This window comes from Lissotriton vulgaris, chromosome 4_1 (genome assembly GCF_964263255.1).
Source record: "Lissotriton vulgaris chromosome 4_1, aLisVul1.2, whole genome shotgun sequence".
Taxonomy (NCBI): Eukaryota; Metazoa; Chordata; class Amphibia; order Caudata; family Salamandridae; genus Lissotriton; species Lissotriton vulgaris.
The window spans coordinates 379267010-379292914 of NC_141691.1; the positions used below are offsets into that span (position 1 = coordinate 379267010).

At 49.7% G+C, this 25905-nt stretch overlaps 1 protein-coding gene across 2 annotated transcripts in view; it reads right to left on the reverse strand.

Annotated features, from left to right (window-relative positions):
* Window positions 1–5256: 5256 nt before the first annotated feature.
* The window catches only part of BRWD3 (bromodomain and WD repeat domain containing 3), a 1253402-nt gene continuing 1232753 nt past the window's right edge, over window positions 5257–25905 (reverse strand). For both annotated transcript variants that reach the window (XM_086918755.1, XM_086918756.1), the window contains 2 exons: window positions 13601–13762; window positions 5257–6736 (listed from right to left, as the gene is read on the reverse strand). In XM_086918755.1, the coding sequence (XP_086774881.1) occupies window positions 5931–6736; window positions 13601–13762 (968 nt within the window). In that variant the 3' untranslated portion in view covers window positions 5257–5930. The remainder of the gene's footprint in view (window positions 6737–13600; window positions 13763–25905) is intronic.

Sequence of the window (25905 nt, forward strand, 5' to 3'; positions counted from 1 at the left end):
CTCAACCTCATGATTCTAAATGTCCAGTCAGAAACCAGTCCAGACTTGCCATCCATATCAGTTCTACCAGCGAAAGGTGTATTATGTGTCAGAAAGAATGGTTCAGTACATCTAGGTCACAGTGACTGTGTTACTGTGGTTGAATTCAGTGACCAAGGCAAGTCTACATTCAAAGCTTCCCGACATTCCTATTTTATTTGTGGTCAGACAGCGTATGTCCGTTTACCCCCAGATTGGGATGGTACCTGTTTCATTGCATTCTTATTGCCACCAGTATTCCTAGCCCCATCTGACTATCACAGGAATTTCCGCCTTAATATTGTTAGACACAGAAGAGACCTCCCAATAGTTGATCAGACTGAAACTACATGGGAACAATATACAGATTTCAATAAAGGATTCTTTCCCTATCTAGGAACTGTCTCCAATAGTAAACTGATACGCAAATTAACCAGAATACTAGAAGCAGTAGTGAATGAGACTACTTCAGCTTTGGGCAACTTAACAGAGGAGCAGTCTGCTATGAGACTTGTGTTCTTCAGAACCGCCTTGTCCTTGACGTCATCCTGGCCGATAGGGGCGGGGCTTGTAGAGTCATCGGATCCAGTTGCTGCGTATTTATTCCAAATAATGCGCCATCAGTCTATAAGGCCATTACCCGACTTCACGAAATTGCTCACCTGATACACCAGAATCCAGGCTCCTGGACTTGGTCCGGTTGGCTCTGGAGTGTAGTAACAGCCTGGGGATGGAAGCTACTGTCATTCCTAGGAATCATATTGGCCATAGTATTCAGTTGTTGCCTATGTTTACAATGTGGGCCAGCGATTTGCGGCTTGTGCGCCACAGCTTGTGTTCCCCATTCAAGTGCACGTTCCCATTCCAGACAAAAGAAAGAAGAGCAAATGATGTTATATGAACAGATTGATGGTCTCATGAAAATCGACATATCATGAAGGGTCCGTAGGGGACAAGGAGGGAATGAGGTAATTGGAATTTTTATGGTCAATTGTGTCCCCTAACGTAGACCCCAACGGCTCCATGTACACACTTCAAGTACATGTAATTCCCCTCCACAACCGAATCTGAAGACGCGAATACATTTGCGTCTAACGTTAACATGTCCTCTATCAGATCCACCATGAATGGATCGATAATTTAGTTCCTAAGTATACCGTGCCACCGTCTTTATGTAGTGCACTTTCACGTTTTCCTGGCTCTGCCGAGCTAGGCCCTGATTTCTGTCTTCAAGCCACTTCTGCCTCTGCCTCTGAAAGCTGCAGCATGGAGACGCATCCCTGACCTCTGCCTTACTTCCTGCCAACCGAGCGGTGGCCGGCTCGGCCTGGTCTGCTTGCCAAAAACAGTATTTTGCCTTCAAGTTATCAGCGTAGCCAGCTCAGCTCCTCGAAAACACATTCCTGTCTAGTGAAATACGAAAACATATCCCCGGCTGCAGAGCAAAGAGCAAGTCTCCCTGTCTTCGTGCAAGTAATTTACAGTTCCCGTTACCATGGTAGGCCCCTGGCTCTGAGCATCCGCACGTAGACACCTATGCACGCACTAACATTCAGTATAGAGTAGCCTCTGCCCAAGAGACCTTTTCCTCTAGATTAAACATCCTCCAAATACTAGATATCAGATATGTTTAGGGCAGGTCGATCTGACTTGCCAGACTACTGTCTCTTCTACTAATGTTAAAGGTCAGACTCTTAGCTTCCTCCCGTTGCACGTCAATCATACGTCATATTAGCTGCGCGCGCATCCAGGCCTTAGGTTTTAGCTGACTCTGCAAGAATTCCCTAAGCATCCACCCACTTATGACACTTTTCTGTGACGTTTTTAGTTCACGCCTCTGTGCACACCCATGTTCACGCCTTTTTGCCTACGCACATGTGTTCTTATCATATACATTTCACTTGTCACGCCTACTGTATTCAATGCTATTGTGTCATTTTACTATATATGTCATGTACTGTGAATAAATCGTTGACATCTTTTCCTGCCATCATTGCATCCCCGAACCCTTGTATTGATGGACGAGATCTCCATTGACTCGAGTCATTTAGTCATTTATGATTAAAGCCCTTAAGACTCAGACACCCCGGACTCTGCCTCTCATTTGATTGAGCTATTCTTATGTAAGTTATATGGCAAAAAGAGTATACGGTAAAATATTTACCACAATACGGTGAGGAATCCACTGGCAGATTTGTCTATCAGAAAAACATTTTGTTAGCCATGACCGAAAGTCTTTGGCAAGGATAGAGGTGTGCTCAGCTGAGGTTTAAGCAAAATAAGAGGAACTGAAGGGAGGATTGACACAAAAAAATTGTGTAATCATGACAACCTGCAGGACTAGCTGATCCACGGTAACAGCATGCCAGCTGAGCAGGTAAAAGTCTATCATGCAACCTACTCGCTGCTGATGACTCCTGAAGGTGAAATCAAAGTGGCTTGGTAGCAGGAGTGGTGGGTAAAGAGGAAAAAGAGCATTGGTCTTGCTGGTGCCATATTCCCTGGAGCCATAAAAGTGGTTTACAGGCTGCTGGGCAGGTTGAGGTAGATGCCTCTGGTAGACAGCCAGGTCCCAAAAATAACCTCTGAACTAGTGTTACTGGTAGAACTGGCGGGCGGGATAGTAAGTGCAAGGAGCAAGCCGCAGCACAGCTATCCTTAAGCCGCTCCAAAGCACAGTTTAGGGTGTTCAGGCTGACCCGTAAAATGTACTAGAGTGCATCCTTGGCCATCGTGAACTATATGTGCAAAGGCATTTCAGAATACTGTGTGCAAGATCTCGCTCGCTGTATCTCAGGATGCATGAGTGTATCTCCCTAACACAAAGCATTCAGAGACCATAATGCTGTACTGGCAGAAGAGAACACCACTTACAAAGTGCACCAATGTGCTTCATTTCTCTGACAAGCAACACAGAAGACAATAACATTTGCCTTACTGTCTGAAGCCTGAACTACAAGGCTCTCTGGAATGGGGTACAGAATTAAAAACGCTGAATCAACCATCACAGGCCTATGGCATTTACCAATGTGGCAACATAACAGCAGCGTTGTACAAGGCTTCGATAACCCTGCTGTCAAGGTTTCAGTCAGGGCTTCACTGAAAGATAACAAAGGCTCTGAAGCTGAAGGGCCAGTTTATAACAGTTCTGTAAGCAATTTACTTTAAGTGAGGAGAAGGCTTCTTCAGGTGGGGGGCCACAATGGGGAATCTAATTCAGTCAGTGGGGAAGTATGAAAGCCACTTGCAGTGTGGAGGTTTAAATACTGACTAGCATCAACATAGTGAACATCACTATAGTGAAGAGGAAGCAAATTGTCAACCTCCTCTTCATCATCTTCTTTACTTGGAAAATTCTGAAGCTCTTGATGAATATCCGAATCTGAGCCAAACATGGCTGCAAGGCACTGAAAATACTGATGTTGATGCAAAGGCAGCTATTGGAGAATACTACCACACCACAGGATGTCTAGGGGTTCTGTAACAATGCAGTGGATCTCGCTTAACTATGCTCCGGATCTGAGGTTGGAGTCGGATCTGGACACAGTGCATTAAGAGCCATAGCTGGTGCTACACCGGCAATACCCAGCACAGCCTTCAGTAAAGGCACAGGTAAGGAGTTGGTTGAAGGACCACCAGCATCAATCGATGCAGGGGAATAACCTGTTGGCAGAAGTCAAACTGGGGGTCCTGGCAGCTCCATGAGACTCAAAGGCACTTCATATAACCCAGAATCATCTGAAACAGCTGGAGCATTGCCTCCTTCAAGGTTTCTATTTGCTGTGAAAAGACAACCTGGGAAATGTTGGTTGCTTCAGCTCCAACTGAGGAACAAAGTTAGAGTTGGAATCTGGCCTTTGAGTACCAACAGCATAATATCTCCACAGAGACGGAGTGACAGGATTCCATCTGAACCTCTTGGGCTTGTGCCGTGACTTGTCCTTCACCTTCATATTGGACTTATCCGACGAAGAAGACCTAGACTATGGCTGAAAATTGGAAATGGAACAGACCTGCGTTTCTTGTGCTTGGAGACGTACAGCTTCTACTCCCACTTCCTGATGGCCTTCGGGTGTATCGGGGAGCATCTGTTTCATGCATTTGACTTATACTTGGATCCAAGAAACTAAATGCTCCCTTACCAGTGCAGATGTCTTCAGGAGAGACTTAGCCCCAAATAAATAACAAAAATTTGATAGATCAATGAAGAACTGACAGGTTTGGGAGTAGACCTCTGGATCCGCATCGAAAAGTCTAAAAAAATTAACCTACATTTGTGTGCAGGGATGGTGCCTCCATAAGGTTTTGCTCCATCACTTCAGCAAGGGGGTAGAAGCTGCTGTCAAGGGTGATGGCACCATGTGTCAGCACCCAGAAGGAATTCAAAAGGTGAGTAATCTGCGATTAGAAGTATCTGTCAGAATTGCTTATTACCGGGAATGGCACCTTTTCGATTTTGTCGTGTCTGCTTTTAAATTACTTATACTGGGTTTCTGTAGGCCAGAATCCATTACATTATTTTTAAGAAAATAGAAAAACATTTTTTCAGTTAATGCGGACTGGTGTTTATGGTCTAACCGATGCTGAGCAACCCTAAGGCCTTAGTGACATTTACAAGAAAGTGATACAATTAAATACAATACAAAACGTAAATGACTGTCATATGGTGGCAAATACATGTCTACTTTCAGAACTGTAAGTGTAGAAAGGAAGCTTAGAGCTGATCTACAAACTACAAAATAAGAACACTTAGCAAGTGCTTAAAGCCTGAGAAGATCTGGATCAAGGTTTATATTTTTCTTCACAGCGCCCTTCAGAAAAACAGTCAATGCTGCAGTAATTTCAGAAAAATATGACTAACCACTAGATTACAATTTAGTTTTTTCATTGTTTTTAAGTAAAAGTAAATGTGATGTGAGAGTACTTCACATCCAGTTTGCAGATCAGTTTGTCAGTGCTCAAAGAATAAATATTGCACTGTGGCGAGAACAAATTAGCCAGATAAAAAGCTATCAAGGGCCATGAACATTGCGATAAGTGATTACTAAGAGCCTTAGAAAAGACAAAACATTTACATCCACACTTCACATACTAGTGTCAGAAAGATGCAATTCTTTGGTATTAATATTCAATTCTCGTTTTTGGAATCATACAAAGCATATCTTAATTAATACTTTTAAAAATATATTATGATCCAGACTTATCCAAACACAGCTTGATTTGCAAACTTCTCATATACATATTTTATCTTTTTTAATAAAGTTAACAAACAAATGACACCACGTCAATATTTTCTTACATATTTACAAAGCACCAATTCTTTCATATTTGTACATATATTTAGTGACACTGAAAATCCGATATAGACCCAAAAGCTGTAGAACTGACAGCAAAGTCCATCAAAGGTTTGGCCTGGGAAGGTTAAAATAATCAAGATCCTCCATAGGATACTGAAATTGTAAACATTTCATAGCTGCCTTCAGGATTGCTATGCTGTGCAAAAAGTTATCATTATTACAGTATATAGAAATCAAATGACGGAACAAAAACTATTTAAAAGAAGGAGCTCTCTTTCTGAATTGAAAGAAAATCCATGATTGCAAATAGAAAAGATATTCCATAATCATAATTAAAATCTGTATGCTAGAACTGTAAAGATGGAAGCTCCTTTTACATAATGGAATTGTAGTGTCTGTATGGACTGGACTCCAGTTAAGGTGAAAGGCTCATCTTGATCCATTAAAAGTGTAGATCTGAAGCCCAGAACCAAATTCATATTGGTATCATGTGAAAGCACCACTCTGAAAGGTGATTAATTACCGCAACTGGATTGGCCAATCTTCTCGTAGAATCCCTGCAGCAGAAGGCCAAGTTTGAAATTGTCTTAAAAATGGATAAGGAAAGAATGGGATTCAATTATTCCATCCCATGAGATGACTGACCCTGGCCTTTTCGGTCATTTTGCGTACCCTGCCAGACCTAGAAGTGCCAAGGTTCAGAGGATCATCTGTATGCACTAAATTGTCATTATCAGAATCATCGTTGTATAGTACAGTTCTCCTGCCCTGATTTCTTGTTTTAATATTATGATGTTTCCTAAAATGTGCCACAAAGTCACTGTGTTCTTCCTCTTCCTCCTCTTCCTCATCATCATCATCATCATCATCATCTTCGTCATCATCATCATCATCAATCCGAGCACGTTTAACTACTGGACCACTAGTAGGCCCCAGGGCATACCCACCTCTTTTCCTTGACCATCGTCCTCTGCCTCGCACTCCACCTCTCCCTCCCCATCCTCCTCGTCCTCTTCCTCTGCCTCTACCCCTTCCTCTTCCTCGTCCACGCCCTCTACCTCTGCCACGGCCTTTTCCATTTCCGATAGCAATGCTCCTTAGAATTGTACGTTTCAGTTTTGTCCGTTTGACTTTACTATAATCATGGTCCCCATCAATATAGTCCTGATCGGATCTTGCGGATGATTCCGAATCTGAATCAGTTTCTGATTCAGATACACTTTTTGAATTCAAGCTGTATTTCCTCTCCCCACTTTCAGATGATAATGGGGAAATGGGATTTGTATCCGGTATTTCTTTCTGATCCTGAGCATCCTCATCGCCTGAACTTTCATTTGTTTTCAATGGGCTCACATGATTTCTGTTGGCTTCTTCAGTATCAGTACCATCACCATTTGGAAGTGCCTCATCAAAAGATTCATCTGGAAAACAAGTAAAATAAAGATAATTTCAACTTTTAGTACATCTACAATCGAAACTTAAAAAGAATAAGAATAAGAATACCGCACAAGTTACTTGTGTAACGATATATCTGTAATAGACATTAGTTAGCGATAGATTCCTTACCTTAGAATATCCCGAGGCATCAGACTGGATCCGGAAAGTTTTTGCTTAACAGTACCCCTGTGCATCAGTAGGTGGGGCTCCGCATCCTTCACTGGCGTCGTAAGCGCCGGGGTGACATCACGTAGATTACTTAGGCGCCACCCATGCACGCTGTCGTCAGTTCTGTACACAACTTTCCGCGCCGAAACGCAGAGCCATGCAAGATACTGACCATTGGTGCATTAAACTAGAGCCCTAAAAGGGGATGACCTTAACCCCAGTAATCAGTCGGCAGAACGGGGAGGATTGGTGGGGCGGTAAGGAATCTATCACTAAGTAATGTCTCTTACAGATATATTGTTACACAAGTAGTAACTTGTGCATCTGAAAGAGACACATTAGTGATAGATTCTTTACCTTAGAATAGATACCCCAGCAATACCAACCCCAGTGGTGGATCCGCGAACAGGATTATACCAGGAAGTCACAAGGCACAGAACGGCCAAAGAAACTGTCTCTCCGGAACTGACGGTCAAGGCAGTAGTGCTTGGTAAACGTGTGCAACGAGGCCCACGTAGCTGCCTGACAAATGTCTTGCAAGGGAACTCCTCGTCCCAAGGCAGTAGTTGCTGCAGTCGCCCTGGTCGAATGGGCACGCAGCCCCACAGGAGGCTCTTTCCTGGCTAAGGAGTAACATGCTTTGATGCACAGAACGACCCACTGGGAGATGGTCCATTTGTGCACCGCCAACCTTTTTTGGCGCCCACGTAGCCAACAGAAAGCTGATCATCCACCTGGAACTGCTGTGTACGCTGCAAATAGAATGCAAGCGCACATTTTGGGTCCAGACGGTAAAGCCTCTCCTCTTCCCTTGAAGAATGCTGAGGCGAAAGTGATGGTCTGCCCGATGTGGAAGGGCATGACAATCTTTGGCAGAAAAGAAGGACGGCTCCTTAAAACCACCTTGTCCGGATGAAGAAAGGAAAGGAGGTTTGGAAGAAAGGGCCTGGAGTTCACTCACTTTTCTGGCAGAGGTGATAGCAACCAGGAAAGCAGTCTTCAGAGTGAGAAAACATAAGGGACAGTTATGAAGGGGCACAAAGGACGCGCACATAAGAAAAGTCAAGACAAGATTTAAGTCCCACTGAGGCATTATGAAGGGCACGGGTGGAAACGTATGCGTAATGTCTTTAAGGAAACGGTTAACAAACTGGGACTTAAAAAGAGAAGGCTGATCTGGAAGCCGTAGAAAGGCGGAGATGGCCAAAAGATAACCTTGGATAGTGCCCAGAGCAGAGCCCTGCTGGGACAAAAAAAGAAGGAACAGAAAAACCTCAGAAAGAGGGGCAGAAAGGGGATCCACAGACTTTGCTGTGCACCATGTCACAAATCTGTTCCACCTGCAGGCGTATACTGTTTTGGTGGAGGGACGCCGGGCTGCCAGATTGACATCACAGACTTCGGGAGGAAGATCGAAAGGTGTCAACTGTCGCCGCTCAATCTCCACGCATGGAGGTGGAGGCTGGACAGGTTCAAGTGGAGGACCGTCCCCTGCTGCTGAGACAGAAGATCCTCCCGAAGAGGCAGACGGATTGGAGGATCGATGCTCATACTGAGTAGCTCGGGATACCATACTCTTCGGCAAGTTGATGGAAAACCCCAGCAAATGTAGGAGGTCGGCGGTAGTCTGGAGGTGGGTAACAACTGCCTGGGGCGAACCCGCCTTCAACAACAAGTCGTCGATCGAGGTAGGGGAAGACTGACACCCCTGAAATGCGCTGATGAGCTGCAACAACCGCCATCACTTTCGTGAACACCTGAGGGGCACTGGTATGATCGAAAGGGAGCACGGCAAACTGAAAATGCTCCTGGCCTTCCGTGAACCGCAGGTAACGCCGGTGAGCCGGCAGGACGGGGATGTGAAAATAAGCATCCTGCAAGTCCAACACTACCATCCAGTCTCCAGGATCTAGGGCAGCCAGGACCTGAGCCAGAGTCAGCATTTTGAACTTCTTCCGGAGGAAGCGATTGACGTCCCTGAGGTCCAAGATGGGGTGCAGACCCCCTTGTCCTTCTTGGGGACCAGAAAGTATTGGGAAGACCAACTACTCCCTACTTCGTGCCCAGAAACACACTCAATGGCCCTCTTGGCCAAGAGGGCAGTGACTTCCTGTTGGAGAAGGACCAAATGATCTCCCGACATGCTGTGGCCCCGAGGTGACATGGCTGGAGGGGAGGACTGAAATGGAAGGGAGTACCCTTGCGGATTAACTGCAGCACCCACTTGTCCGATGTGATATCGCGCCTGTGGGGGAGGTGGTGGCGGATCCTGCCACCTACCGCCGTGGAGTGCTTCACGAAGCTCGGACTAGGAGGGTTTGGAGGTAGGAGCAGCGGGGGTGGAGTTGGACCCACCAGCACGCTGATTCCCAGACCCGCCCTTGCGCAACCTGAGACTACGGCTGCGCAGAGGCTGGTTCTGCACTGTTTTGGTGAAGGAACCTGCCTGGGTGCCTCTGCCTTGACCACGAAAGGAACGAAACCCAGAAAGGGCTGGATTCTTAGCAGAAAGACCCAAGGACTTGGCCGTGTCCCGGGAGTCCTTAAAAAGCTCCAACGCACTGTCAACCTTATTGCCAAACAGGCGGGTGCCATCAAAGGGCATATCCATGTGCGAGCTCTGGACATCCAGTGAGAAACCAGTGAACGTAAGCAGGCATGGCGTCGAAACGCCACCGTTGTAGAAATTGCCCTGTCCAACGAGTCTGCGGTGTCCAAACCACACCGAATGGCGAACTTAGCCGCATCCTTACCTTCAGCAACCGTGTGAGAAAGACAAGTCTGGACCTCTTCAGGGCACTGAGGCAAAACTTGAGCAACGGAATCCCACACTGCGTGAGAGTAGCGGCCCAACAAGCAAGAGGTGTTCACCGACCGCAGCCCCAGGCTGGCCGAAGAGAACAACCGCTTACCAAACGGCCGCGACTAAGTGCCCAAGAGGACTTTGATAAGGGAGTCATTGAAGGGAAGCAACGGCTCCGACAAAGTAGACGCCGTCTGGTTTTGAGGGCCACCATGGGGAGGTCGCGATTGAGGGGCTCAGCAGCCCGACAGAGCACCATTATGTAGGAAGCGCCCTCCTCCATCGTGGGCGGGGGAGAGGCGAACCCCTGGTTAGAAGAGACATCGAGGTCCCCGGCGTCTTCCAGGTCATCCACCCAATCTTGCTCGGAGTCACACTGCCGGGAAAGGGGGTCCTCGGATCCTTCCCAATCCTCGTCCGCCTCCGGCTCCAGAGGGGCCGGTAGCGGAGCCAGGGCCAGAGCCAGAGAAGGAACAAACGGTGTTGGAAACTGCGCCAAGAACCGCGCCGGCCGGGGCCGGACTGGCGGCACCTCCCTGTTAGACCTGGCATCTTTGGCGTAGTTTGCCCCTATCTTTTTACCTCTACCTCCTGTATTTTTGATGCTGTGCTGGATTTCGTTTTGCTGGTTTAGATGCTTTGGACACTCTGCCACTGCTGATCAGTGCCAGAGTGTAAGTGCTCCCTATGTAAATTGTTATCATGATTGGATATACACGATTGGCATATTTGTATCACCCCGAAGTCCCTAGTAAAGTGCATGGAGTGTGCCAGGGCTGGTGATGACAAATGCTACTAGTGGGCCTGCAGCACTGATTGTGCCACCCACATGAGTAGCTCTAAAATGGTGTTTCAGGCCTGCCACCGCAGTGCCTGTGTGCAGTCCGTGAACTGCCATGTCCTCCTGGTCAGAGTCCCCACTGACCAGGCCTAACCCTTCCCTTTTTGTGCACATTGGTCACCCCTATGGAAGGCCCAAGGTACCCCCCTGGGCAGGGTGCAGTGTATGTGAAAGGTAGAACATGTACTGGTGCAGGTGACATGCTCTGGTAGTGAATTACAGCCATTTTCGTTTTTCACTGTTGTAAGGCTATCTTGCTCCATAGGTTAACATGGGGGATGCTGGCTACAGTGGCTACCAGCATTTCTTCCCATAGGAACACGATAGGACATAAGAGTCTAGTATCCCTGAACTCAGAATTTAATAACACATCTTTTAGGAAAGGTTGTTTTCAAATCCTGTGTTTTAGAACAGCACTTTTAGAAAGTTGCTGTTCTCTTGTCTGACCCTTCTGTGTGCCTTGGCCTGTTTGTGTATTGACTGTCTGGTTTGAGAGTGACAGGGGCTGGGGATTCCCCCGGAGGCTGGCGGAGTCAGCCCTAGGCTGAATGACTGCATTTGCAACCTGAGTGGTGAGAGGAGTTAGCACCTGGGCCTGAATAGGGCTGTGCCTGCCTGCCACAATGCTGGCTCCACCTCCTGCTGGGCGTCTGACGACCCTGCCCCTCATTTTGAAAGGAAAGGAGAAGCCAGGAAAACAAAGTACTCAAGAGACACCCAGAACTGGTTTAGACCGGGCTCAGGGCCCATATGCAGGACCCCTGACAACAGAAAATTAGATCATCCTGGAATCAAGAAGGAACCTCTGCCAAGGAGAAAGCTGAATCTGAAGAAGGAAGACTGTCCTGCAGTTGCTCTGCTGGACTGACCTATTGCTTTGCTGCCAAGGAGAGGGGTAGGACTTTGCTGTTGTGATGTGTCCCCTGTCTTGAAGGAATCTCCAAGGGCCCGAGAAGAGCTGGCTCCCTGTTCTGAAGTCCCAGGAACAAAAGGACTTCACACCCAACTTCCCTGAACTCTGCTGAGAGAGTTCTGTCCGTCCTAGAGTGCTTGATCCAGTTGTGGGGCCTCTGGAAGTTGTATCTGTGCTGGGAAGCTTGAAACTAAGCTTGAGAGACTTTTTGCAATTGAAAAGTTATTGCATCGCTCGCTGCGGAGTGCATCCCCGACAGTGCGAGAAGTTTCCCGCCGCTACGAAGGTCGAGATCGTCGCAGCGCCTGTTGCCGCTGGGTGAGATCGCCGCACTGCTTGCTTGCGGACCGCATCACGTTGCTGCGAGTGTCGTCGCAGAAGCCATCGCATCGAGGATCTGCGAGAGAGAAGATCGCCGCTGGTTCGCACATCGTCGCCCTGGAGATCGTCGCAACTCCAGAGATCGCCGCATCGTGCCTTTGCGAGAACAAACTTCCTACGGAACCTACGCACCGGCCATACAAGTGGCCTTCCTCCCCATAGACCGGATTTGTCGCAACACGCCTGCTACTGCAGCGGGGCTGTCACATCGCCTCCCCAGGGTCTCTGGAGCAACGCATTGCTTGTTGGATTTTTGTCGTTTTGGCCTTGTGTAGTTTAGATTAAATACCTTTATTTTTCTAAACTGTTGTGGAGTCAGTTTGTGGTATTTTTACTGTGTTACTGTGGGTGTTGGTACAAATACTTTACACATTGCCTCCTGAATAGCCTTGACTGCTCGTGCCAAGCTACCTAGAGGGTGAGCAGGGGTTATCTCAGCGGGTTACCCTGACTAGAATCAAGGTTCCCTATTTGGACAGTGGTACCTACCTCTGCCAACTAGAGACCCCCAGTTCTAACACTCCCAATGTGGATACCAGGTCGGAACAAAATGGTCCTGGAACCGGTGCAAGGGCGGAATGAACAGCACCCTGTGCGGAGCCGAGGGTGGCGCCGGTGCCGGCAACGCTGCACCTCGTCGCATCGGGTCGGAGCCAATGGCCTAGGATCCTGTGGCGCTGAGTCTGGATCCGCTGGCTGAGCCGCCGGGCCAACAGGATCTGGACACGGGACCGCGGGACCCGGAGGCGCGCCGGCGGGAGCCAGAGGTCTAAAAACGCGGTCCATAGCAGCAAGAAACTCTTGCACCTGTTCAGGAGTCGCCGACGGACCCGGGTAGGGCGGGTAGACTGTGGAACTCCCAGGCTCCAGAGGAGCCGCGGGGGCGGAGCCCCTGTACCCCTCATCGCCTCTGAGGAGCGACGGGGGGATGTCGAAGAGCGAACCCGCTTCTTCAACTTTTTTTTATGACGTCGCTTACCAGAATCCGAAGGCGAAGACTTGGAGCCCGAGGAGCAACGGTTCCGGTCCCACGAGCGGTCCTGGGAACGGCCCCTGGACTCCGAGCGGCAGTGTGACAAATGCTGGACCTCCAGCAATTTCTATAGCCCCTCCGCAAGGCCTTCGGGGCCATAGCTCGACAGTCCTGGGAGTCGTGATCAGTTTCCAGGCAGTAGAGGCAAACATCGTGGGGGTCCACCACGGACATATTACAGCGGCAGGCCCGACAGGATTCAAAGCCAGGCATCCCAACGTGCGCCAGGAGAGAAAAAAGAGGGGAGACTAAAGCCTCAAATAGTAGTAAAAAAGTGACTACGGTACGTGCTCAATCCGGATCTGTGCTTGCTGGCGTGGAAAAAGAAAGAACTGACGTCAGCGCGCATCAGTGGCGCCTAAGTAGTCTCCGTGACGTCATCTCCGCGCTTACGACGCCAGTGACAGATGCGGAGACGCAGGACGCCACCTACTGACGCGCAGGGGTGTTGCTAAGCAAAACTTTCCCGATCCAGTCTGACGCCTGGGGATACTCTAAGGTAAGGTATCTATCACGAACGTGCCTCTTTCAGATATACTTTTTCTTAACACTGAATAACTTCACAAGCCTATTGCTAGGCCAGGGGTGATTGGCCACTCTACAAATACACATAATAAAATTCTGAAATGCAACTCTAGCTTTGTCCCCAACTCAGATGAATGTAAACAAAACAGTATCCAGTACAATTTTTCTTTGCACATCTCCAAACCTTTTACTGGTGCAATGCCTTTGTTCTTGTTCGGTTTAGGACTTGCTGGTAAAATACTGTTTTCTTTCCGGCTAGAGCAACTTGATCCAGATGACGAAGGTTGGTTATTGCTCGTTTCACAGGTGACTAGCCTGCTCGTCTCTGTATCAGCTACATCAGACACTGCAAATAAATTAATATATATATTTATATATATATATTTTTTTTAAAAACACATCTTCCTTTTGCAATAATTATTACACATGCATAACATAAGATTCCTAATGCAATGGAAAGCTGTGAAAAGAGCAGAACACAGTCATTCTCAAAAGTCCTGAATTTGGAATTAAGTTATGCTACCTAAGCCGTCTTTTTATGAAGCTACTATACACTACACAAATTACAGTTCTCCAGAATGAGCAGAAAACTAGTCCTTTTTATTAGTGATACTGTCACTGTAGCTTCTACTCATCAATAGAAATAAAAGTTGGATCATATCTATTAAAAAAGGCACATGTTTACAGTTGTACATGTGAAAGGCAATATTTCAAAAACATTCACTCCCTTACAGACCGTCTTCTATCAAGAAATGAGCAATATCTAATGGTTTATCAAACAGGAACAAACAGAAAGCAAAGCAATTTAAAGAAGAAGAAACATTATAATTTTCGATATGCTGTTAAACAGATCACATGCTTGGTACAAGAATTCCCAGCACCCAATGGACCCTCCCAGAAGTCCTGCAAATATAAGGTTTTGTAAACTTCCTACGTAATGAGGGCTATAAACCAGCTGTCCTCAAACACATCAGCTGTCCTAAAAAAAACACATTTATCTAATTTATTTCTAGTGTTTAATACACAGATAAACATTGTATTATCGATACTTTTGGACACTTTATCAAAAACATAAAGAACAAGTTACTTACCTTCGGTAACGATATATCTGTAAGAAACATTAGTAGTGATAGATTCCTTACTTTAGAATTACCCCCAGGCGTCAGACTGGATCCGGAAATTTTTTGTCAGCAGTACCCCTGCGCGTCGGTAGGTGGCGTTGTGCGGCTCCACATCCGTCGTTGGCGTTGTGGTCGCCAAGATGACATCGTGAGCGCTTTTTAGATGCTGCCCAAGCGCGCGGACGTCAGTTCTGTACACGACTTTCCGAGCCAGTAACGCAGATCCATGCAAGAAACTGACCACTGGTGCATTGAAACTAGAGCCCTGAAAGGGATGACCTTAACCCTAGAAATCAGTTCGCAGAACAAGGAGGATGAGTGGGGCGGTAAGGAATCTATCATTACTAACGTTTCTCACAGATATATTGTTACCGAAGGTAAGCTCATCTGAATGAAACACATAGTAATAGATTCCTTACCTTAGAATAGATACCCCAGCAATACCAACCCCGATGGTGGGTCTACGAACCAAGATCACAGCAGAAAATTCCGGAGAACAGAACGGCGAAAGAAACAGTCTCTCCGGACTTGGCTGCCCAGACAGCAGTGCTTAGTAAAAGTGTGCATCGAGGCCCACGTAGCTGCCTGACAGATGTCCTGCAGGGGGACCCCACGTCCCAATGCAGTAGTGGCTGCAGTAGCTCTGATGGAATGAGCATGCAGCCCCACCGGAGGTTCCTTTTTAGCCAACGAGTAACAGGCTTTGATACACAAGACAACCCTGCGGGAGATAGTCCTCCTGTGTACCGCCCGACCTTTCTTGGTGCCAACATAGCCAACAAAGAGTTGGTGATCCACCCGGAACTGTTGTGTATGGTTGAGATAAAATGAGAGCACACGCTTTGGGTTCAGATGGTGGAGCCTCTCTTCCTCCCTGGAAGGATGCAGCGGTGGAGGAAGGTGGGCAAGGTAATAGTCTGCCCAATGTGAAAGGCCGTAACAACTTTTGGCAAAAAGGAAGGACGGGGCCTCAGCACAAGTTTGTCTGGATGGACTGAAAGGAAAAGAGGCTTACAAGAAAGAGCCTGGAGCTCACTCACTCACCTAGCGGAGGTGATGGCCACAAGGAAGGCAGTCTTCAAGGTCAAGAGATGAAGAGGACAGTTGTGAAGGGGCCGGTGAAAAAGCAACAATAAGGCGTCCTGTCTCCGGAGAAGAAGAGACCAGGAGATGTCAAACCTCCGGAGAGGAAGGGGAATCAAGGACCCTACGCCGGCACGGCGCTGAGGAGTCGGTCACAGGTGCCGACTCAACGTCGATCGGCGCCGGAGTGGACACAGGTGGCGCCGAGTCCACCTCCACCACCACGTGCTCCCTAGGAGAATGGGGCGGGGTCGGAGCCGTTTTGGCTAAGGAACGGTGCCGAAAAGGCGCATGCTCGACCTCACACATGGCAGCCGCCCGCGTAAAGGACCGAGAGGGACTCGGGAAAGCACCCCAGGCCCCGGCATCAGCCCGCAGCACCGCAGGGCTGGGGAGGAAAGCCTTTGGTGCCCTTGGTGCCATAGCGGCGCCAGCCCGGCCTCTGGCGAGGCAGCTACCCGCTCAGAGGGCTAAAGGGAACTCAGGGACAGGTCCTAAGTCCCGGCGGCCAACTGCGGCGCCACAGGGAGCCCCGTAGGGATTTGTGGCGAGGCAGGGGCGCTGTGTGTCTAAGAAGGGAGCCCCAAAGGACTGCACCTGACGACACCGCCTGCAGAGCCGCAGCGTAGTCTGTCATTTGGGCCCTCGTCACCCCGACGCCAGGAAACAGCTGGTAGGATGGCAACAGGTGAGGGCCCACTTTCCGAGGGGAGCCTGCGCCCTCTGCCGAACTAGGATCGGGCCTCGTAGACAAGCTGCAGGAGCTACCAGTCAGCGAGGGACGCCCTTTGGGCCATGGCAAAGGGCGATGTCACAGGCGGAATCGGCAGTTCCTGGCTTCCGAGGCAGGGAACGGAGCTGGACCGAAACCGACCTGGAGACGCGGGCCGACAGCAGTTTCATTTGGCGCTCCCGCCGTGACTTCGGTTTGAGGTGCTAACAGGCGTCGCAGTCCGTCGAGTCATGGTGCTTGCGCCAACACCACATACAAATTGTGTGAGGGTCCGTCGCCGACATCTGACGTGCACAAGAGGTACACGCCTTGAAGGCCGAAGGCATTCGCACACTGTTCCTCTACGCAAAGCGTGAAAAAGAAGGCCTGAAAACAGGCCAAGACATGATCCGGATCCACGTTGCAAGCGGAAAAGAGGAAAACGGACGTCGGTGCTCCGGGGTGGGGATTATGTGACCTTGCTGACTTCACGCCCGTTGACGACGTCAGGGCAGAGTCACGTGGTACCGCCCCCCGGCGCGCAGAGATGCTGTGGCAAAGAACATTTTCCGGATCCAGTCTTACGCCTGGGGATAATTATACGTCAAGGAACCTGCGGCTAGTAGTCTCTATCAGATTAACGGTGATGCATGAGGTGATTGTTTCTGTGATAAGAGGCAACCTCATGAGCCATAATTCTGATACTGCCTTGTTTTGAAAAGGGTGCTTCCAAATATAGTTTGCTGGTTTCTCAGCACTGTAATAATAGAGGGACCCAAAATAATCAACTCTTGCTAATGCTTTTCCTAGCAGTTACTATATGCTGCCACAGATTAATAATCTGTAAATCTTTACTCAGTTATTATACTGATCTGGAATATTTCATAGCAGTAGCTTGCAGGAGCTGATAGGTTAGATATCTGTACACTGTAGCTGTGATAATAAAATGTTTATATCTGTTCAGGCAGATATTTGGAGAATGTATCAGCCACTCATATGTAAATACAGCCAAAGCAGACAATGGACCTTTTTAGCTGCTAAGACATCCTCCTCACTAGGGAACTTATGGACTTCCTGGTCAACCTTAAATTTCATTGTGGAGCCTTTGTCGTATATCTTGAAGTTGTTGAGAGAAGTCAGCTGCTGAAGTCTTAAATTCATTGAAGACAAGGAAATATCTTCCGTTTGGAGAAAGAGTAACTTTTGACGCCTATTCCTCAAAGTTCTCGAGCACATATGTTTATAAATTACTCAGTTTTCAAGGATGTAGACAATATAGATAGCCACTGTATGGGTCACCGGACAACACCTTTTCCATCTACAACATGTTACAAATAGCCTTCTTAACCTTCTATGCTATGGTGGAGCAAGTACAAAAGAGTTTTTCAAAACGAATGACAGGAAGATTTTAGAACAAGCTTTCCCCTTCCTTCCCTAAATAAGCACATGCCCCGAAAAAGGGAACTTAAAGAACAAGTTACTTACCTTTGGCAATGATATATCTGTAAGAGAAATATATCCGTAATGGATTCCTCACCTTAGAATTACCCTCAGGTGTCAGACTGGATCCGGAGTAATCTTTTCATAGCAGTATCCCTGCACGTCGGTAAGTGGCGTCAGTCGACTCCGCATCCGTCATAGGGATCGTGATCGCCGGTATGCCGTTGCAATCTACGTAGACGACGCCCTTGCACGCTGACGTCAGTTCTATATGCAACATTCTATGCCAGAAGCGCAGAGCCATGCAAGACACTGACCACTGGTGCACAAAACTAGGGCCCTGAAAGGAAGTCCCTTACCTTAGAAGTCAGTTCACAGAACAGGAAGGATGGGTGGGGCGGTAAGGAATCCATAACTAATATATGTCTCTTACAGATATATCGCTACCGAAGGTAACTAACTTGTTCATCTGAAAGAGATTACAAGTTATGGTTTCCTTACCTTAGAATAGATACCACAGCACTACCAACCCCGGAGGTGGGTCTGCGAACTAAGTTCACACCAGAAAGTCCTAGAGAACTGAACGGCCAAAGAAGCCATTTCTCCAGACTTGGCTGTCCAGACAGTAGTGTTTGGTGAACTTGTGCAATGAAGCCCACGAGGCTGCCTGGCAGATGTCCTGAAGGGGGACTCCACATCCCAAAGCAGTAGTGGCTGCCGTCGCCCTGGTGGAATGGGGGAGCAACCACTCAAAAGAAGGGGCCCCTGGTGGAGAAAACAGGGCAAATAAGAAATATACCCAAAAACAAACTCTATACCTGAACAAATCAAACGGTGCAACAAGTCACTAATAAGGAATCAACTAACAACCCATGCCAGGACATGTGACCAAGACGCACAAAGTTGGTATCAAAAAAGTTTTAAAAATTATTATTTAATCATTTGTTTATTCAGCAATTTTGATGTTTATATGAACATAGTAAAATGATACACAAGGAATGGGCATGCAACCCTACTGGAGGTTCCTTTTTCGATAAGGAACAAATTTTGAAGCAAAGAACGACCCATCGAGAGATAGTTCACTTCAGCACAGCCCGAGCTTTTTTGCCCCCCACATATCCGACAAAGAGCTGATCATCCACTCAGAATTTTTTGGTGCAATCCAGGTAAAATTAAAGTGCACATTTTAGATCCAGACGGTGGAGCCTCTCCTCCTCTTCAGAAGGATGTGGGAGCGGGAAGAAGGTGGGCAAAGTGATGGTCTGTTCTATGTGGAAAGAGGTAACCACTTTGGGAAAAAAAGAAGGTTGAGTTCTCATCTGAGGATCGATGGCCATGTGTAACAGCTCGGGGTACCAGACTCTTCGTGCCCAAACAAGAGCGACAAGTATGACTTGTGCCCAGGTGCGCTTGATCTTCTTCAGCACTCTGTGCAGAAGTGGCAACTCCACATGCGATGAGAAACGTCGCCGAGCGAGTGCCGCCTTGGAAATTCCAAGTGCAGAACTGCTGACATTGCGAGTTCTCTTCGGTGACGAATAGATCAAACAAAGGCTCTGCAGCTGCGTTAGTCCACCCTGGAGTTCAGAGAACCTGCCAGGTGTTGAACCACCAGAGAAATGCTGTGATGTTCCAGCCATGTCCAAAGGCGGAGAGCCTCTTGACATAGGGTCCACGGCCCCAACTCATCTTGTTTGTTGCAGTACCTCATGGCGGTTGTGTTGTCCATGAACACCTGCACTACTCTTCCCCGGACAGAGGGAAGAAATGCCTTCAGTGCTAGATGAGTGCTAGACAAATCTTATGTGATGGACTGACCCAGATGGAAAGGCGTCACAACTTTTGGCAAAAAGGATGCCCGGTGCGAAGCACCACGTTGTCCGGAAAGGACATTAGATATGGAGGCGAGCAAGATAACGCCTGCAACTGAATGGCTTACTTTCTTCCATGGCCACAGAGGCCCGGACGTTTGGACTCCTTTCTTTGCGTCCCCCCCTCCCCAGCCTGAAAGTGGGGTTTCCTAGGGCTCTGTACTGAGCCCCACTCTTTTCAACGTATATATGTCTCCTTTGGCACCTCTGGCGGAAGTGTGGAAAAAAATGTATTTCAAATGCAGACGATACACAGCTTCTCGTCACCTGTAACATGAGAGCGGACTTTGTGGTGTTTACGTGGCTAAGGAGGAATCAATTGAAACTTATTCCAGAAAAAGCTGAAATAATTTTTGGGGGTTCCCCGCCCTCAGAAGAGTGGAGACGCTGGTGGATACGTCACCTCCCCTCTCTGCACAAAATACTGAAAAAAATCTGGTCATTATGATGGATGGCACTCTCTCGATGAGATCACAAGTCCAATCAGTTGTAGGCACCTGCTTCCGCCTTCTGCGCATGCTGAGGAAAGTTCTTGCCCTTCTACCAGTCAACTACAGAAAAACCGTGGTCCAGGCGTTGGTCATTTCTATACTTGATTATCCTCATGTCATGTAGGTGGGCCTCCCTGAAAGCCTTCTCAATTACTTGCAGGTGGCCCAAAATGCAGCTACTTGAATGGTACTAATGCTTAAGCCCAGGACTCATATATCCCCTCACCTTAAGGCACTACTCTGGCTGCCAGTAAAATAGATAATTAGGTTTCCGCAACTGACACTTCAGTTTTAAAATACTGCTTAAACCCTGGTTTTCTCTGCAGCTAGGGGCGTACGCAGTATAGATGGTTGAGTAGCTGTGCACTTTTTAAAGGACCTCATTCATTCATTCATTCATTCAACTATCACCCTCTGAGCTGATGTAATTGAAACTAAGAAGGCTGTTTTGATGGTGAACAGCTGGAGGGGAGAAATTATTAAAGGCTCAAAGGAAGCACACATCAGGTAGGCGAGGACCAAATTAAGGTCCCACTGTGGCATAACAAAGGGAGGTAGATGAGCAGGACCTTTAAGAAATCTATGAACGATAGGAGATTTGAATAGAGAAGGTTGGTCTGGCAGCCGTAAGAAAGCAGACAGAGCAGAAAGGTTACCCTTTAGAGTTTCCCAAAGCAGAGCCCTGTTGGTTAAGGGTCGGAATAAACAAAGGACAGTGGAGGGAGGAGCAGAAAGAGGTTCAATAGCACTTTCTGTATAGTATAATACAAATTTCTGCCAATAGCAGGAATATACCGTCATAGTGGAGGGCTGCCTGGCCGCCAAAGCACAAGTTATTACTTGAGTAACGATATATCTGTAAGAGACATTAGTTAGTGATAGATTCCTTACCTTAGAATATCCCCAGGCGTCAGACTGGATCCGGAAACTTTTGCGTGGCAGTACCCTTGCGCGTCGGTAGGTGTCGTCTGCGGCTCCTCGTCCGTCCTCAGCGATTTGGCGCCGTGATGACGTTGTCGGAGTACTTAGACGCCGCCTCCGCGTGCTGACGTCAGTTCTTAGACACAGCTTTTCCGCGCCAGAAACGCAGAGCTATGCTAAAAACCAACACTGGTGCCTTGAAACTAGGGCCCTGAAAGGGGATGACCTTAACCCTAGATATCAGGTCGTAGAACGGGGAGGATGGGTGGGTCGGTAAGGAATCTATCAATAACTAATGTCTCTTACACAAGTAGTAACTTGTGCATCTGAAAGAGACACGTTAGTGATAGATTCCTTACCTTAAAATAGATACCCCAGCAATACCAACCCCGGTGGTGGGTCTGCGAACCAATAATCACATCAGAAAGTCCTGGAGGACGGAACGGCCAAAGAAGCCATCCCTCCGGACTTGACTGTCCAGGCAATAGTGTCTTGCAAACGTGTGAAGCGAGGCCCACGTAGCCGCCTGGCAAATGTCCTGCAAGGGCACACCTCGGCCCAAGGCAGTTGTAGTCGCTGTGGCTCGAGTGGAATGTGGCCTCAGCCCAACAGGGGGTTCCTTCTTTGCCAAGGAGTAACAAGCCTGGATACACAAGATGATCCACCGCGAGATGGTCCGCTTGTGCACCGCTTTCCCCTTCTTAGCGCCCACGTAACCAACAAAGAGTTGGTCATCCACCCGGAACTGGCGCGTGCGGTCCAGATAGAACGAGAGCGCACGTTTTGGGTCCAGACGGTGGAGCCTCTCTTCCTCTCTCGAGGGATGGGAAGGTGGAAAGAAGGTGGGCAAGGTGATGGATTGCCAAATGTGGAAGGCCGTGACTACCTTGGGTAGGAAAGAGGTCCTTGTCCGCAACACAACCTTGTCCGGATGGACTGAAAGGAAAGGAGGTTTACAGGATAGAGCCTGGAGCTCACTCACTCTCCTGGCAGAGGTGATGGCTACCAGGAAGGCAGTCTTCAAAGTGAGAAGGCAAAAAGGACAGTTGTGAAGTGGCTCAAAGGGAGCGCACATCAGAAAAGTAAGAACCAAGTTCAAGTCCCACTGAGGCATCACAAAGGGAACAGGAGGGAACATATGTGTGATGCCTTTCAGGAATCGATTAACGATAGGGGACTTGAACAAAGAAGGTTGATCAGGCAGCCTCAAAAAGACTGAAAGAGCAGAAAGGTAGCCCTTGATAGTGCCCAGAGCAGAGCCCTGCTGGGCAAGAGAAAGAAGAAAGAGAAGAACCTCAGAAAGAGGGGCAGAGAGAGGATCCACAGCCTTTGCTGTGCACCATGCCACAAATCTGTTCCACCTGCAGGCGTATACCGACTTTGTGGAGGGACGCCTGGCTGCCAGAATGATTGTACAGACATCAGGAGGCAAGTTAAATGGCCTCAACTGTCGCCGCTCAATCTCCAAACATGGAGGTGCAGACGGAACAAGTTCGGGTGGAGGACCATCCCCTGCTGCTGCGACAGAAGGTCCTCCTGAAGAGGCAGACGAACCGGGAGTATCGACTGACATTCTGAGTAGCTCGGGATACCAGTACCTTTGTGCCCAGTCCGGAGCCACAAGGATGACTTGTGCCCGGTCGCGCCTGATCTTCAGCACTCTGGGAAGAAGTGGTATAGGCGGAAAGGCGTACAACAGACCGCAACTCCACTCGCGACGAAAAGCGTCTCCGAGCGAGTGCCGCCTTGGAAATTCCAACGCGCAGAACTGATGACATTGCACGTTCTCTTCGGTGGCGAATAGATCTAACCAAGGCTCTCCCCACTGCAGAAAGAGACCTTGCGCCACGTCCGAGTTCAGACGCCATTCGTGATCCATCATGCACCAGCGGCTGAGTTCATCCGCCCTGGCGTTCAGAGAGCCTGCCAGGTGTTGAACCACCGGAGTCACGCCCTGATGTTCCAGCCATTGCCAGAGGCGCAGAGCCTCCTGGCATAGGGTCCACAACCCCACCCCGCCCTGTTTGTTGCAGTACCACATGGTGGTGGTGTTGTCCGTGAACACCTGCACTACACTCCACCGGACAGAGGGGAGGAATGCCTTCAGTGCTAGACTAATCACCCGGAGCTCCAAAAGGTTGATATGGGACCGGGACTCCGCAGGAGACCAGAGGCCTCTGATCTCCGCCTCTCCCATGTGGCCTCCCCAGCCCTGGAGGGAAGTGTCCGTCACAACTACGTGCTCCGGTTGGGGAAGGGAGAGGTATCTGCCGCTGACCCAATCGCGGTCCGTGAGCCACCACTGCAGCTGTCTCGCAGTGCCCTCCGAGATCAGGACATGGTCGCACAGGTTGCCCTGATGCTGGGTCCACTGAAACTTCAGGTCCCACTGCAGAGCCCGCATCCGCCACCGGGCGTGATGCACCAGAAGGATGCAGGAAGCCATCAGCCCCAGAAGCCGCAGCGTCAACCTGACCGAAACTCGGGATAATGGCTGGAAGATTGGAATCAGAGCCTGTATATCCCGAACCCGCTGTTCGGGTGGCTAAACCCGAAACTGCGCCGAGTCGAGAACAGCTCCGATGAAAAGGAGCTTCTGAGAGGGACACAGGTGTGACTTCGGCACATTGATGGAGAACCCCAGCTGGTGCAAGAGGTCTGCCGTTGTCTGGAGGTGGTTGACGACAGTCTGGGGGGAGCCCGCCTTCAACAACCAGTCGTCGAGGTAGGGGAAGACTGAAACCCCTAACCTGCGCAGATGAGCTGCGACCACCGCCATCACCTTCGTGAACACCGTGGGGCGCTCGTAAGGCCGAAGGGGAGCACGGTAAACTGAAAGTGCTCGTGGCCTACTGTGAACCGCAGGTAACACCGGTGGGCCGGCAGGACGGGGATGTGGAAATAAGCAAGTCCAACGCTACCATCCAGTCTCCTGGGTCCAGGGCAGCTAAGACCTGAGCCAGAGTCAGCATCTTGAACTTCTCCTTCCGGAGGAAGCCGTTGATGTTCCGTAGGTCCAAGATAGGGCGTAGGCCCCCTTTGCCCTTCTTGGGTACCAGAAAATAGTGGGAGTAGCAACCACGTCCTACTTCTGGCCCAGGAACGCGCTCGATGGCCCCCTTGGCCAAGAGGGCCGAAACTTTCTCCTGCAGAAGGCGCAAGTGATCCCCCTATACGCGGTGGTGTTGCGGTGGCATGGCTTGAGGGGTCCTCTTGAAGGGGAGGGAGTAGCCCTCCGGACGATCTGCAGCACCCACCTGTCCGAAGTGACAGTGCGCCAGTGAGAGTGGTGATGGCGAACCCTGCCCCCCACTGGCGTCACATGGGCCGAGAAGCACGGACTAGGAGGGTTTAGAGGCGGATGCTGCGGGGGAAGGTGTGGACTGGCCTCGTCGTTGTCCCCGACCGCCTCCACGGCGATTTCCACTGCCGCCACCGCGCTGGATGTTAGTCTGCGGCGTGTGGCTGGCGGCACGTGTGGGGGCGCCCCTTCCTTGGCCACGAAAGGAGTGAAAGGCACCCGTTTGCTGGCGCGGGCCGAGAGGCCCAAGGACTTGGCCGTAGCCCTGGAGTCCTTAAAGTGCTCAAGCGTGTGGTCTGCCTTGTCGCCAAAAAGACGACGGCCATCAAACAGCATGTCCATCAGAGTGTTTTGGACATCTGCCGAAAAGTTGGCGGACCTCAACCAGGCGTGGCGTCTAACCGCCACCATCGTTGCCATCGCTCTACCTAGTGAGTCGGTGGTATCCAGCTCACACCGGATGGAATATTTGGCTGCATCCCGACCCTCCACAAGGGCTTTGCCGAGTTTGGCCTGTACCTCCAACGGACACTCTGGCAGCACTTCCGCAACCGTCTCCCACGGAGAGTGGGTGTAGCGGCCCAAGAGGCATGCGGTGTTGGAAGACCGCAGTCCCAGACTAAGGGAGGAGAAGATCTTTTTTCCGTACTGCTCGTACCTCTTGGATTCCCTGTCCGGCGGAGCCGACGGGAATGCGGTCTGGGAATTGGAGGCCTGGATGACCAGACTCTCGGGGGTGGGGTGGGTGGACAGGAAACATGGGTCGCCCGGGCCGGGCGGTGGCGTCTGGCCACGTTCCTATCTACGAGCGAACCAGTAGCGGGCTTGGACCAAGTGCCCAAAAGAACATAGGTCAAGGCCTCATTAAAGGGCAGCAGAGGCTCGGCCGAGCTTGACTGCGGTTTAAGGACCTCAGTGAGGAGGTTAGTCCTCACGGCCGCGACGAGGAGCTCAAGGCCCAAGGCCTTGGCAGCCCTCATCAACACCACACTATAGGTTGCCCCCTCCTCCAAAGCCACGGTAGGAGGGGAGACAAAACCAGTGTCTGGAGAGGTGTCCAGGCCACTGGCCTCCCCAAGTTCACCTGTCCAGTCCTTTTGAGACTGACACTCTTTGGTCAGAGGGTCCTCAGACCCCTTCCAATCCTCCTCATCACCCATCTCCTGATACTCAGGGTTTTCCATCAATGGGGCCGGTTCATAGAAGTGAAAATCTCCAAACGCTGTCGAAATAGGCGCCCAGCGGTGGCGTTCAGACGTCGAACCGGAAGGAAGGAGGCATCGGGGGCGGCGCCGCCCGAGGACGGCGCCGGAGGCGACACCTGACGGACCGACACCAGGGGGGGTCGTAAGGTCCACCGGTGACGATCCAGATCCTGAAGAAGGTCCAGTGGGGTCCCGCGGCACCGGGCCCGAAGGCGCCGTCGGGACCGCTTGACCCTGCGGCGCCGGGCCCGAAGGCGCCGGTGGTGTCGGGACTGTGGGGACCCGCGGCGCCGGGCCTTAAGGCGCCGGCGGCGTCGGGCCGAAGCCCCCGACCCGCTAGGGGC